At 41.4% G+C, this 15415-nt stretch overlaps 1 protein-coding gene across 4 annotated transcripts in view; it reads left to right on the top strand.

Moving 5' to 3' along the window:
- The window catches only part of COL4A6 (collagen type IV alpha 6 chain), a 186752-nt gene that overhangs the window by 123609 nt on the left and 47728 nt on the right, over positions 1 to 15415 (top strand). For 3 of the 4 annotated variants that reach the window (XM_019487795.2, XM_006262670.4, XM_019487794.2), the window contains 9 exons: positions 3694 to 3828; positions 4496 to 4540; positions 8684 to 8800; positions 10763 to 10831; positions 11994 to 12029; positions 12941 to 13003; positions 13900 to 13935; positions 14152 to 14193; positions 15040 to 15132. In XM_019487795.2, coding sequence (XP_019343340.1) covers positions 3694 to 3828; positions 4496 to 4540; positions 8684 to 8800; positions 10763 to 10831; positions 11994 to 12029; positions 12941 to 13003; positions 13900 to 13935; positions 14152 to 14193; positions 15040 to 15132 — 636 coding nt within the window. Of the gene's footprint in view, positions 1 to 2611; positions 2633 to 3693; positions 3829 to 4495; positions 4541 to 8683; positions 8801 to 10762; positions 10832 to 11993; positions 12030 to 12940; positions 13004 to 13899; positions 13936 to 14151; positions 14194 to 15039; positions 15133 to 15415 lie in introns of those variants that run through there. The other variant, XM_059732820.1, reaches the window with a different exon arrangement.

Below are 15415 nucleotides of genomic sequence, written 5' to 3' on the forward strand. Positions count from 1 at the left end.
AGATAAACCTGGTTGAATGTAGTATCAGGCTTAACTGATTGAGGTCAAAGTAGTTTATGGAACTTGTGTCCCGGACACCTTCCTGGTTTAAGTTAAATCAGAGTCCTCCAGCACCCCGGCATGCTTTTCAGCCCTGGGCTGGGCTGTGCTATCTGCTCCAGAGAGCAGGGCTGGCCCCGCCTCTTTGCTCTCTAGCCAGAGCAGGGGCAGGAGCATGGCCAGACACCAGCCTGGCATAGCCCCCTAAGGGGCAGAGATGGGATTTATTCCTCCCCCTTTCCCCTCTCCCCCTGGGGACACCAGCCTGGGTCTTCCTGGCTGTGGTGGAGCAGCCACTGTCGGGCATGTTCCCTGCTGCTGGAGTGTGGCAATGGGCATGGCCAGCCCCAGCAGCAGCCTCAAACAAATAGGGGATGGAGTGGGATTTAATTCCCCCCTCACTCTCTTATCACACCGGCACAGACCCCAGCCAGGGTCTGCTTGGCTTTTCCTCTCTGCTTGTAGCTCAGCACAGCCCAGGAACCCCAGAACCCCCTTCCCAGGCAGGGGGCAGTCCTGTTGTACCTTCCCAGCTGCTGGGGCTAGGGTTTTGCTTGGGGCAGCCCAGGAGCAAAGACCAGATCAGGGAGAAGAATGGGAGTGAAATGACCCCAAGCCCAGGTGGGGACACACACAGAGGGATTGTGGTGGTGGCGGCTCCATCCTGGACGTGAGCCCCGCTGAGCAGAGGGACCCGGGGGGGAAGAGTTCCATTATGTCGGCACTAACCTGGGGCAGAGCCGAGCCAAGTTTAGCATGCAGCTTGGGGAGCAGCTCCTGCCCGGCAACCCCTTCTTCTCATTGGAGAGTGGTGCCTGGGCTAACCTCAGTCCGAGCCCTCACAGTGGTGTGCATGGTGTCAGCTTGCCCCCTCAGCCCCGAGCATGACTACCTGTGTCCACTGGGCTACCGGGTGCCAAGCTTGGTGCGCCCTACTCCTTCTTCCCCTACCTGGCAGTGGCAGCAGCACAGCACAGCCCCATGTACCAGGCATGGGGCACTACTTCTACAGCTTCCCTGCCACCGTTGAGGGGGGCGAAGACCCACCCTGGCTGTACTGGTAGGCGCTGCCCATGTCACCAAACTGCAGTCAGCCAGTGGGTGGCAGATGGCTGCGTTGAGGAAGCCATAGGGGTAGCACCCTGCACCTGATACACAGGGCTGTGCTGCACCAGTCCCCGCCCTGGAGGTGGCCATAGCCCAATTTTCCCCACGAGCAGCGGGGAAAAGCTGGGGAGACCCAGGCTGGGTCCCTGCAGGCCAGGGTGGGGGTTTAGACCCCTTCTCAGTCATATTCAGCCTGCTGGGGCCCTGCCACACCCCCTCTCAGTTCAGCTTCCCTCCAGCCTGAAGGGAAGGGAGGGCTCACTCTAGCACTTCCCAGCTTCTAGCTTGGGCCGCTACAGGCCTGTGCCTGCATTTCTGGAATCAAAAGGGAATGTCTATTCACTTGCTTGCCGGTTCAATCTATACAGGTTAGACTAACCTGCAAAGATTGAATCAATACAGGCTTGGGATTTTTGAGCGTCTATCCCTAACCAAAATGTCCTGATACTCTTTGAATCTACAGCTTTATCAGCACTCATAAGTTTGTCTCCTACCCTACTCTGACTTGGTAAGAGCTACCTCACAGTCCTGCCCTATCCCTCCTATCTTCTACCTGGTCCTAGGCAGATCTCATATGTTCACTTACCAGGTTGAACTGGCCAATCCTGGTTTTATAACAATCATTGTTGGAAAAATATTGACAAAACCATTCCAGGCAAATGTCTTGTAATGTCAGCAATTTTAATGGGAATATTTAACTAATTTTATTTTATGGTTGTGTTTTCACCTGCCTTCAATAGTCTTCTTCTCTGGACATGAACCTACAGAGGTCCAACACCTATGGTGTTGATAATTTTTAATCAGAAAACTTTGTTAGGACAAGCATAAATATGAGCTTCTCTTTTTGAAATAGGAAAACTAGTATTTTGCAGGGAAGATATCGTTTCTAGCACTCTTACATTACTGAAGAACTTACAACCAGCCTCTCTTGTTCCTAGTATTGGCTTAGAAAAATTTGCAACCTGTTAATGATACCTTGAACTAATTTAAAAACCCACATCAGAGGGCCTCACCAGTATGTGAAGTATACTGTTGATTTTTTTTTCAATACACTGATGATGAAATGTAAATGTACTTTTTTGTTCCTGAATTATTATAACTGCTAATCCCAGGAGAAGAAAATGACTAGTTAAGGAATGAAGAAGGATATCTTTACGCATATTTTCATGAATATTCCATGTCCATGCATGATGTGAACTTTCTATACTTTTTTAGTTGGTACATACAGAACAATATAAGGTGCCACAAAATGATAATCAAATTCAGTAGCATAACAGGGGATGGTGGGTGGGAGTGACAGGGGCAACTGCCCCTAGTGCCAACTGGGGAAGGTGTGGGGGGGGGAGAGGCAGCAAAAAAAAAGCAGCCGCTGGTGGCAGCTGTGTGTTTGCTTTCGCAGTCATGATCTGGACAGCAATCAGAAGTTGCTGCTTCTGCTTTCTCCAGGCTCCCAGCCACATCCCTACATTGCTGATGAAAATGATTGGTAAATATAAAATCAGAACATATACAGTTGTCTCCTTAAGTGCAAATAGGTAAATCCTTTCAGATTATGTAATTTTTTACAAGGTTGCTCATCATATCTCCACCTCCCATGTGATCTTTAGGGCTATACCAGAATAAAAACTGCTAAAGCCTGTATTTTTTTTTCTACAATTTTAGAAAAGCCTGCCACCTTGTGGTAATGATTAGTTATTATGCATTTTCCCTTGCTGGTGGAGCCATGTGCTGTTGGTTGCAAAAGTTTTATTAGAAAACAGAGCTCAAGATATTGTGTGCTTTGAGCATCCTCAGGTTCCCACCACAATAGCATTTTTTTTTAAATATAAATCAGTCTGTAAAATTATCTCTGTTCTTGAAAATTAAGTCAAGCAATTTGTTAGTTCCTAATGGTATAAAAAATTTGAAACTGGTAGTTTATATTATAGGATTACACAGTAGTGGCGTCTGTGACATTATGATTGCACAAGCTGTTAAATAGGGTGCAAAAGGGCTAAGTGACCTGATATTGCTTACAAAGCAATAGGAGAGCACTTTAGAGTCCCTGCCAATTTTGGTTTAGCTGTGAAACTAATCTCACATAATCAGTATGCTCTCTGGTAATTCAGACAAGACTAGGTATGGTCTGCTGTTTTTATCGCTGTACTTCCAGTCTGCTCTTCTATGCATGATACCTTTTCATGCATAGCCTTTTGTCCTTTAAAGCTTGGAAATGGAAGTTTCATTCATGACTAGAAAGCATCAACCTAATCTCAAATGCCATCGTCCTCACTGTTCTTACAGTCTGTATAACCACAAGGACAGGTTTCCCATTATTACTTGTGTATTTAAACCCTAAAATGTCATTCTATATGGCATGAAATACTTCTATGAGTCTTATTCATTAGTCTGAAGTGAAAATATACAGAGAAAACTTCATAGACCTTTTCTTACCTGTCAACGATGCTCAGGCAAGTGTTGAGCTATAGTTCAGATAGGTTTGGTCAGTATAACACAGAAGGTGTCTATGAAACGTAATTGACTCATCCCTTGCTTCCCCTATTTTAGGGTCGGCCAGGGCCTATTGGGACCCAGGGACCCATAGGTGCTCCAGGATTTACTGGACCAGAAGGCTTGCCAGGGGCCAAAGGTGAGAAAGGGGCAATGGGCCCTTCTGGACCAGCTGGACAGAAAGGAGATAAGGTAAGTTTAGTTACTGTTTTTTCTCTTTTGCCCTATGTAGATGTGATCATAGTCGCTGTTAATGAATGAAGAAAGATACCTCAGTCCTATCTTATTACTGCTAAGTGGGCTGTATATGTAGCGTTTGAGGAACCTCTCTGGAGAATCCACCCAGTTTAGCAAGAACTGACAGTCTACACTGCACCCCACAGAACCAGCAGATGGAGCTGACAAAGCAGTACTTAGTTGAAACAGATGTAAATTAATGTAATGATTTGCCCATTTCTAGCCAGTGTCTGGGAAGAATGGGAGAAGCCAGTACAGACAAAACTGTAACAATTCTTAGAACATCTGCGGTATCACACATTACTTCCATGGCATCCTCAGAGGGGCAGAGTTTACACTTCATCTTTAAAATACCTAGTGAAAACACTCGGGCACTAATTTGGCAACCAGTCTCACTGAGCACCTTAGTTCCCACCTTCATCACCCCAGTGACAGTGGAGGATGCTGGGTGTCTCTTCTGAGCCATTCTGCTCTTTTCAGTATGGATATTTGATGCTCTAAGTCCACAAGGTTTAGAGTACAGACTTGTGTGATGCATGCTGCCAGTGAATGCGTTAAATGGGCATGACTGGAGTATATAGGACTGTCAAAGTAAAAACTATTTGTTTGCTCTTTTCCTTAGGGCCCAATGGGAGTTCCTGGATTTCAAGGCATCAACGGGGTTCCAGTGAGTTTGCCTGCATAAATATGAGTATTAGGCATTTTATCTTAGCTCAGAAACTGTTGCATTTAACTACTGCAGTGGATACAAGGGCAGAGTGCAAGACTTATTTCAATCCTTTTCCTTAACAGTATTTAAAATAAAATCTATTTTGTTGCATCTTCTTTCCTCCTATTTGGAGTACTGTGTGCTCAGCCCCAGGTAATTGTCTAAAGCAGCATTTGCCAACCTGTGGGTTGCAAGAATATATGAAAGGGTCAACAACCTTTAATAATGGATCAACAAATTTAAAAAATGGATTCTCCTTTAAAGGCGGAAAACATGGGAAACGGTGACTTCCCCCTTGCAGGCTGTCAGAGTTCCAGCCTGCAAGGGGCTGCTTGCGGCCCCTCATGCCCCCCCACCCCCTGCCAAACATACTGCAGGGCTGGGGCCTAGAGGTGGGGAGCAGTAGGTCAAGAGTGAGGGGCATTGGGTCGAGACTGGCCATCAATGTTTACAAATGGGTTCTGGTACAAAAAGGGTTGAGAACCACTGGTCTAAGGGACTTAACTATCATGGTGCTAAGTATTTTGTTTAAACCATGTTTCCCTCTTTAATTCTTTCTTCTCTTTTTGGTGGCTTTTCTCCATATTCTGAATCTTTTGTACTTTCTGTGTCATGTATTTGCTCTTTCTCCCCTGCTCCCAGAATTAGTCAACAACAGCCAGCTCTGCTTCATCCCTTTCTGTTCTACCTCCTTTCCTGGCTCTACCACTTTCTTTCCCATCCCTTTCCCCTGCTCAACTTTGCCTATCTTCTCTCCCACTCTGCTCCTTAGCCACTGACTTTTCACCCCCTTGCTTTTCCCGCCAGTCAACGCTTCAGTTCTGACAAGAACAAACTGTTCTCATAATATTTAATTTAATTGAACATGCTGTGGGAACAAGCTGTTCTGAGAGTATTTTTTTGAGTAAGGCTCTGGGGAAAGGGGATTCCCGACATAGGGGAGAGAGAGGGTGCTATGGACCGTGCCAGGTAGCTGGCAGCTGCAGGCATTCTAAGCACAGGTTAAAAGTGGTAGAAAATGAGAATTCACAACCTCTCATGTCTTATTGGAGCTGTTTTCTCTACAGTATCCTGCACTTAAGGGAGTGGGAGGGAGTCTGACTTTGCTCATGAAGAACAGCAGATTGAGCAAAAAAGTGCATATTCCTTTGAACTCCAGTCCTTTGGACTGGACAGTCCTGCTTTTTAGTAGTGGTGCAGAGAAGGGAACAGAGGAAAGTCTGAAAGCCAAAAATTTTCATTGTAACTTTTGTTTCTGAGACAAACGACTCATTTTTGTAGTGAAAATAGAATCCCACTGCTAGAGAAAATACTGGTACATTCTTCAGTATTATTGCAATTGCATTTCACATTAGAGAACAGCTTAGATTTCTTTTATGAAAGAGATCCATCCATCCATCCATCCATCCATCCATCCATCCATCCATCCATCCATCCATCCATCCATCCATCCGCAGGTTTTGCCTCCCAGCTGATCAGCAGTGAGCGGTGTGTGTCAGGGCTGACAAGGCCCCTCTACCAATCGGCAGCAGGGCGGGCACCTGATGAAAAGAGCAAGATTAAAGGAGCTGCTGTGCTACCCACTTCTGCTGATTTAGATAGGCCCCTGGATATGGTGGTCTTTTTGCTCTAACAATAAGTGAAACCACTTTGAAATGAGATCTGAGTTCAGTGCTGATTGCATCTATTTCCCTGCTTTATAAACATTTTTGGGATCTCCTGTTGAGATCACCTTTTTGCTAAGCCTATTTGAGTTAGAAAGCAAGCGCTTTTGAATCACAGCAGCAGATATAGCAAGAATCTAGGCAGGCCAGTTATTTTTTTTTCCTCTTGTTCACCTCCAAGATAAGGCCTCTCCCCTCATCAAAGGAAAGGTTAAGTGACCACTCCATTCTGCATGTCCATGTAAGCCTAGAAACCCTACATCCTGTAACCCCATTATTACACACTGTTAAAGTCTCCTGCCTTACTCTACTGAGGTGCCTGTTCCCTTTGTGCTATCCCAGCAGATCTGCCAAAGAATTAGAGCAGGGGAGAGCAGTGAGAGTAATTGTTCATATTTTTCCAGGCCAAACCAGGTCTCTTAATCAGTATTTTAAAACCCCTGAGGTGAAGACTTAATTTACAGCTAGACCCTGGGAGATGCTGGGCATCTGCCATGCTTATTCAAGTAAATGGGAGATGTAGGTGCTCACCACCTTTCTTGTTCTTTTGTGTATTGCATTTAAAAATAAGAGCAGTCTTGCGCCAGCAAATGTTTCATTACAGTGTGGCAAGTTGACTTAAGATACGTGATTGCCAAGCTGAAGATAAGCAAGTTAGTGGTGATTAGAGTGTTTTACTGTTGAAAAGTTTCTGTGGGCTGGGGTCAGAGGGGTTAGTGTGATATATTTGTAAATGCTGGCAAGTGAGGACTTTTTTATACCCAAACTTTTTCATGGTTTAAATGAAGTGGTGCAGACCCTCTTGTGGATTTTCCCTCTCTTCCTTATTGGCCTAATCTAAACCAAAAAGTTCTCAAACAGGAGCTTGCTCTTGTTTAACTAAATCAATTTAAATTCTTGCTTGTAGTTAATCCAGGATTATTTTCTCTACAGAACAAGTTTGAGAGTTCTGTTCCTACCTGTAACTCTGAATCACTGTGTATCCTTGGCAGTTTTACTGCTCCCTGCCCCCAGTGTTCTTGTCCATAAGATGAAGATTGTAACTCACATTTTGTAAAGCATTTTGAGATTCTTAGATGAAAGATGCTGTGTAAATGCAAAATTCTTGTTGTATTTGGCATGGACATGTGCTATTGTTTGGATTATGAGAAGCTAGAATGGAAGTGACGTGAATCTCATTTTGTTTTATCCGTCGAGCATGAAGGATTGTTACTTATCCAATTTTATCCCTGTCCATTTTTCATTTTCCTAATATGAGTCATAACTTGTTTAATGCTGCATCTTAAAGATAAATATTTGGGATTAATTGAAAATTGCTTTTGGAGTGATTCAAGTCAGACTGTGGATTCAGACAGCTATCCATCACCACATACTAAGTAAATAGGTTCCACTTCCTGTCTTGTCACAAAATTCTGTCCCTAAATGGTACAGATTCTCTCCATGTGGGAAGCGGAAAGCGATGAGGAGACGCTTGATGCCCAGGTTCTCTGACTGACAGCTCTGCCTGCCTTTGTGTTGACTATGAACCCATGTGACACTGAAGAAAAAGTAATGAAAGGGTCACATGTTGGTCCTCTTTATACCCATGTAAAGCAGGAGTACACTGAAATGAACGTAAAGGAGAAGGTAGAGATGCATCTTATAGACTAACTAAGTCAGATAAGGTAATGGCTTTAGACCAGCACAAAACTGTTGGGAGATAAGAATTCGACTCAATTCCTTTCTAGTCTGCTTGGTTATTAATTGACCATCACAGATACCATGGGGTTGTGTTTTTTCCCCCAAAAGCAGTTGGTTTAATGAGCTTTTCTCATGGTTGAACTGTTCTACCTAAGCTTTTATGGTATGTTTAACATAAAGATGAATGTTGTTTTGCTTGGATGGCCTGATAGTTGGCAGATGGCAGCATCTGTTGAACTATTAAATGAAGAAAGCAAGGCTGGAAAAAAGGCCAAGGACCTGTTTGAATGGAGAACAGATTGGCATGTAAATGCTCAGTATAGCTGGGTCTGTCTCGACCTCACTCCTTTATGTGCTTACTAGTGACATGGGAGCTGGATCTAATCTGCCCTGGGCTGAGTATCCTGTGTTGTATTATTCATATCCTGCTTGGACCTCCTCAAACCAACATATGCGTATACCTCATGAGGCCATCCTATCAGGAAAAATGTAAACCAGTCCAATAAACTAAGTTAAAGTTTTGGCAGTTAGGGTCCAAAGTAGGTATGTAGAGCTTCCTGCAAAAGTAGTACAGCTTCCCTTGGGCCTGACTTCCTTTCCAGGTTGGAGAAAGCTGCCACGTGACTAAACTTGGGTGTGAATCCTGAAGCGTTTTCTCTGTCCTTGAATTACCTATGTTCTGACTGGCTTTGGGATGATGGAGACAGTATTTCCAATGACAAAATGTTTATTATAATTCTTACTCTCTCTTTTGCAGGGGCACCCTGGCCAACCAGGACCCAGAGGTCTACCTGGCCTTGATGGCTGTAATGGCACTCTTGGGAGTCCTGGTGTTCGTGGGGAGGATGGACTTCATGGTATACAGGGGCCACCTGTACGTTCTCAGTGTTCTCTAGTCACTAAACCAAATATTAGGTCCCTTGTGGTTGACTGACAAAGGAACTCATGAATCCTGAGTCCCTCTAATGGTGTGGAAAATCAGTGTTGTTTTCTAGATAAATATTTGTTTTAATGGGGAGAATAAATATTAACTTTAGAGGATATATTGCATTTCCTGTGTTGCCATATCAGGTTATGCTGTCAGTCACTGCCGAAGTTCACACTGACATAAAGGTGACCTGGGTCTAGTCCTTAAGTGCCTAATTCTGTGATGGGCCTCTGATTCAAGAAAGAAATTAAGTACATGCTTAATTGCTAACAAGTCCTTGAGCCCTGTTGAAGTTAATGGAATTTAATCACGTGCTTGAGCACTTCTTGAATATGGACACTTTTCTGACCTGGGCCCTAAATCCCAAAGGAAGGTCTCAAAGCCTCAAAATATGTAGCAGTTGGCAAGTTGAGCTAATTGTAATGGCACAGCCCAGTTACCCTTGATAAGTCTTATAAGGAATGGCAGAGAACAGTTTTGTGCAGTGTCACAGAATACGTTTCATTGATACCATTTTTACCAATTTCTTCTAAAAGGAAATGTAGTGAAATTTCAGATTAATATTTGAATTGGATATTAAATTCAGGTTGATTAGAATAATTCAATTTAATTCCTGAACAGGATCTCTAGTCTGGTTTTGTTGACTGTAGTGATACTGTTGGGAATACAGTCATGCATTAAACAAATCCACATTAATCTACACTTACTAAACAGTGTCATGACTGAAAAAGACTAAGGGTTTAAATTTTCCAAAGCACCAAAATCTCACTGGAAGAACATGGGACGTAGGTTCCAAAATGTTTGAAAATTGGACTGACTTAGTATTCAGGGCCAGATTTTGAAAGGTATTTAACTACTTACCTTTTATTTAGGCTTCTGATTTATTATTGATTCTTTTAGGGATCTGGTTATTAGGCAGTTTTGAACATTTTATCCTTAATTTTTAAATAAACATGTATGGGATCATTTTTGTACTGTGCAGTACCATAGACACAGAATAGTTGTGTATTCATACTCAGAGCATGATCTTGTAACTGTTACTGAAATACGTAATTTTAAATTTAGTGGTGGTGAGTTGCATGGTTGTGTGGAGATGGGGAAAACTGTACAATCAACAGATATGAATAAAACTATTCATTTCATCATTATACACTGAATCATGCAGCAAATCTATATGTATGTCAAAACCTGAAGCTCTTATAACATTTAAACTATCTAAGCAATAGGATCAAATTTTTAGCAGTACTTTCTAGAGAAGCCAATTTATTCATACCTATCTTTGGCCAGGAGAAGTATTCAGATGAGTAATCTTCCTTCAAGTTGCCCATTAAAATGAAATCGCCTAAAGTAAACCAGATGGAATGATGATGAAGAATGTTGAAGATGGTGACTCTAGAGTTAGCACAAATTCATCTGAATTGTTTCTGTCATTTCTTTAGTGGAATTAAATCAGGGATAAGTTTTGTCACAGAATAATGAGTGAGTCTAAATTTAATTCAGTGGTGATTGACTCAACTCATAACAGAGCTGAAAAGTGTATTAATAAAGTTAAACAATATAAAGCAGAACGTTTAAGGGTTATTTTGAAGGCTCAAAGTAAGAGGAAAACCCAATATAAATAGAGTTCCAAATAAAATGTTTGTGTACTGTGACTGTCAGAGCATAAAGATTTCTTATCCAAAGGCATATATAGAGAAGCAGAGCCTTAGCGGGTATGAATTGCCATAGCTCCATAACTTCAACAGAGTGACAGTGATGTTTCAGTGGAGTTATGCCAGCTTGCATTGGATGAGGCTCTGTCCCAAAGTATTGGGCTGAATAGCATTTTTTTTTAAATGTTCATGTCTTTCCAGACATACATGAAAAATTGTTTTTATTTATTCCCTTTTAAAAAAAAAAATGAAACAGGGCCGCCCTGGTCTAAAAGGTGCAAAAGGAGAACCTGCTTATGCTCAAGGTGGCCCTAAAGGAATGAAGGTAAGAATAGTCACATTACAGCAGGAGAAACTTCCATGAAACCCTATCCCATACAGTTATCAGACCACTGGCCTGACGTCTCTAATACCAGTTCCAGTGCCAGCAAGAACAACCATCTCAAACTCTGAACAAAGGGTCTCTTACAGGTTTGTCCTGCTTTCTGTGGAATAAACTTAGGGTCTTCCAATAAAGATGTAACAGAAAAGAGACCTTTCTTGATGTCCACACCAGCAGTCTGTCTGTCCTGGGTCCAATACATTTAGTATCTTAATTAACAGCTTGGAGGTTAGATTAGATGCACCCTTAGCAATTTAAGTGATGACTTCAGCTGGGTGGGGTAACAAGCACTTCAGAAGAAAAGATTAAGATTCAAAATTATCTTGATTGGGAAAAAATGGTCTGACATAAATCAGACAAAATTCAATAAGGAAAAGTGCTGACTATTACTCTTTAAGAGTAAGCAATCAACAGCTGGATAGGCTGCATTTAAAGGAACTGGGAGATTATAGTGGCCCACACACTGAATAGCTACAAAAAAGTCGTAATGGTCCATTCAGTTGTATTAACAGCTGTGATGTGTGCATCTCACAGGGAGCAATTCTTCCACTGTATTCAACACTGGTGAGACCGTCCCTGGAGTATTGTGTCCAGTTTTGGGGTACTGCATTTCAAAAAAGATGCATACTATTTAGAAAGAGTTCAGAGGAACAGCAACAACTTAGAGGTGTAGATTGTAGAAATATGACAAGTAAGGAAATGTTGGAAGAACTGGGATTATGTAGTTTGAAGAAGAAAAGATTGAGGGGGGGATTTAATAACAGTCTTCAAATATAAAAGATTAATGAGCCTAAATTACAACAAGAGAGATTTATGTTAGGCATTAGGGAAGAACTTTCCATTTGTGAGGGTGGTGGTATATATTTACATACTTTTACAAAGAATACAATACTGTATTTTGTATCCCACATATGTAGATTCTCTTTGCTCAGATGTAAATAACTACAGCTATCATTCCTCATGGATTCCTCCAATGTCTGATTTAGGCACAGCTATCCCAAATGTTTTTCTAATTGCGTTTGATCTAACATGTGTGAACTGTAAGCATATATATTTATAGTCTATAGACTAATATATAGTCATTGTAATTTATTTTTAATTTTAGGGTGAAAATGGTCTTCCTGGATTAGATGGGTTTTCTGTAAGATATTGAATTTATTTTTTTTGGAATTGTGATTTTATAAGTATTACGTAGCAGCATAATGTAATTATATTTTATCTCAGTTCCCTCCTGTTAGTAACTTTTTCCATTAATTGTCATGGGCACATTTTTCCACTCAGTAAAGCCAAATTCTGAGAAGCAAGTGTCAATCTTAAGAAACTCCATCAGTTTCAGTGGATTCACACTATGGTAAAAGCGATGAGATTTTAGCCATCATTGACTCAGTTTTATATTTAAACCAGACTCTCTTCTAATACTAAATTCTGGAACCAGGATTTTCCAGATAAACAAACACCATGATTTCAAATGCATCATTATGTATTTTAAATTGGGGCATACTGTCAAAGGATTTGGCCTCTTCTTTTTGAGACTCACCCTCCAAATCATCTTTATATTCTGTTATTCTTTTATCTCCTCTTCCTTTCTTCTTCAGTTATTATTCTATTACTGAGGCATTTCAAGGGACTCTGTCAAATAATGTTTGCCTTTGAATTTATGTTTTATACAAACAAGTCTTTATACAAACTTGATGTTAAAGGAATTTTTTAAATGTGATACTATGTCACATGCCCCTAACATTTTTGGAAGGGATTGTACAGAGTAGTGGTTCAGTGCCCTTTTAAGGATACTCATCATCTTGCCTAAGGTACTGACAACCCTGTATGATGGAGCTCAGAGGCTGACAAAAAAAATGCACAGACTTGGGGGAAGAGGTTGGGGAGGGGTGGGGTGGTTTCTTTGGTTAATAAGTAGCACCTAGCCTTGAATTATTTTCTTGTGTCTATAATTACTTGGGGGTATGCCAATCATAATGGCCACAACTGGATAAGCAGGATTTAGGAGATGAAGTGTTATGTTTTTTAATATACTCCCTGAAACTTCTTTTGTAGGGTCCAAAAGGTTTGCCAGGCCCAGCAGGTTCTGCAGGATCTATAGGATTGCCAGGCTTGCAGGTAAGGAGGCCTTAACCATGGCATTTAGCGTTGCCAATAAAACTGTGCAAAGCACAGGTTGTTTTACACAATTGCCTGTGTTTATGCCCCTAAAATAGTTTATTTTGAAAACCTTTGCCAAAATGGTGATTTGGCTACAAAAACTTCAGAGCTCTGAAAGCCACGGCCTTGGAAAATCTATTAGAAACAAGAATGGTGTCAAATTTTCAAATTCCCTTTTTTGGTGAACCTATGCAAGGGCAGACTCTTATGTGAAATCTGATATTGGGATCATTGTGAAGGTTTGGTCAGGTAAGTATAAACTAGTCAGCATGATGTTATGCATAATGTTTGGGTCTTTTGGATCCACTGTAAAGAAAAAAATGAATTTCGGTATAAAAGGGATTGCAAAGGAGTTACAGGTATTTGTACACTGAAAATACTTTGGAATTCCATGTTTAAGGGAAGCAGTGCTGTGTGGAATAGTGGTCAATGCAGTTGTTACCAGTGATAACAGAACTGAGTGTTAAGACTTTCTGCAAACACTTTCATGTCTTGTGTACATTACTATTTAGAGTGGCTCCTGTTCTTGGTAATAAAATGGAATATAGACATGTTTGTGGATTCAGGGCCTAAGTTATCAAAGAAAATCCTGTGACAGTGGTTCATTCATAAAACTGCAAGAAGGTTTCAGTTTTACTTGCATGAAAATTCACTAACCCTAAAACATTTTTATTTCATTTTTATGAAAAGATTAAAATCTTGGGCCTTGGTTCTCATCACATTTTTAATTTTAACTTATCAAAATGGCAGAGGGCTTACTTGAGCAGCACTGGGTGTTGTGTTAAAAACCCAGGCTTTGTTATGTTGTTTGCCTCTAAACTCAGGTTAAAAATGAAAATCTTGTTCACATGTAGGGTCCACGGGGTCTGCTGGGGCTACCAGGACCAAAAGTAAGTATCTTCCCTTCATCCATTTAAATTTTTTTTTTTAGATCTTTGAACAAAAAACATTGGGCTAGGATTTAACAAAATGTAATGGAAGCCATGTGACCAAGTGCCATTGAAGTCGCATGCCAAAGCTTTTGCTGAATTTTTATCCCATGTGGTGGGGATGCTGCTGCTATCGTTGTTATTTTTTTAATAAATTGGCCATTCCTTTTTCCTCAGGGTAACATGGGATTAGGTTTCCAGGGGGAGAAAGGAGAAAAGGTAAGTGGAACTGATTCACTGTTAGAGAAAGCTAATAAATAAAATCCCCTAACACTACATGAGCATGCTAGAGGTGTTTTGTACCTGAACTCTCGCATCTGGCCTCCAGAAGTTGTTTAGGTATTACTATTTTCTTCCTATGTAACAGTGCAAGATAAGTCACTTCATGAGGATTTTGCCCATTTGTTATTCCTCATAACCCAAATACAGCTCTAGTTGAGGTTATGGGAGGATTTGTGTGGGTGGAGAAAGGAAAAGAAACTCTCATTTCAATAGCTGTCTCTGCTGTCCCTGGGACTTTTGAAAAGTTCTCAGTGTTGTCCAACTTCTGCCCCTGTTGAAGTCTTTGCCAAGTACTTTTGAAGATCCCACACAAACTGTTCAGTTGTCAAGAAATATAAGAGGTTATTTTAAGACTGGACATTTCCTGTCTTTCCAAAAATGTCTTCTCACATTGTCTATTTCTTGCTATTTTGTGTCAATTACACATCAGCCTTTCTACTTGGCTCTTGCCTTTCTCCCATTTATGTTGCTCTGTTTTGTATTTGGCTTCAAGGCCTTAGTGGAATACTTTTCCTTGGCCTGGTAACTGGCCCATTTTTCTTTCTGTGCTTCTTCTTCTCCCCCTTCCCTTACAATCCAACTGGTTTAATGCACTGCATTGTTTGTGTTAATTTTCAGTCCTTATTAGTTTTCATGGCTGAATTCCTACAGCAGTCTTCTGGTTTAAAGTATTTTGTGTTGCATATGAAGGTGGTGATTTGAATGGATTTCTGTGACTCATGGGCCACTTACAGTAGATCTAAGATGTTTCACTTGTATTATTACCTTCCTATTTGCCAACAGGGAGATGTAGGACTGCCGGGCCCTCCAGGTCCCCCACCATCCACTGGCATCCTGGAGTTCATGGGATTTCCTAAAGGCAAACAAGGGGATCAGGTTTGTAAATACAGCCAAGCTAGAAACAACTCAGAATTCCCTCCTTTCCTTTTCTGTTAATGCTGAGTGAGGCAGATGGATAAGCCTTGAGCTGATAAAGTCCTGAGTGGACTGGTTCACAATGACGCATGCAAACTGAGCCATGTGGATTGTTTGGTTTTTTTGTTGGGGAGGGGATAAAAATTAAATATCCCCTGCAGCTATGCTTGGAAGGTGAAATTAAAGGAGCTTCCAAAAGAGGAACATTTCTCTTCGGGTTGCACAGCTTTTCCCACTCCCCTTA

This window comes from Alligator mississippiensis, chromosome 8, assembly GCF_030867095.1.
Source record: "Alligator mississippiensis isolate rAllMis1 chromosome 8, rAllMis1, whole genome shotgun sequence".
Classification (NCBI taxonomy): domain Eukaryota; kingdom Metazoa; phylum Chordata; order Crocodylia; family Alligatoridae; genus Alligator; species Alligator mississippiensis.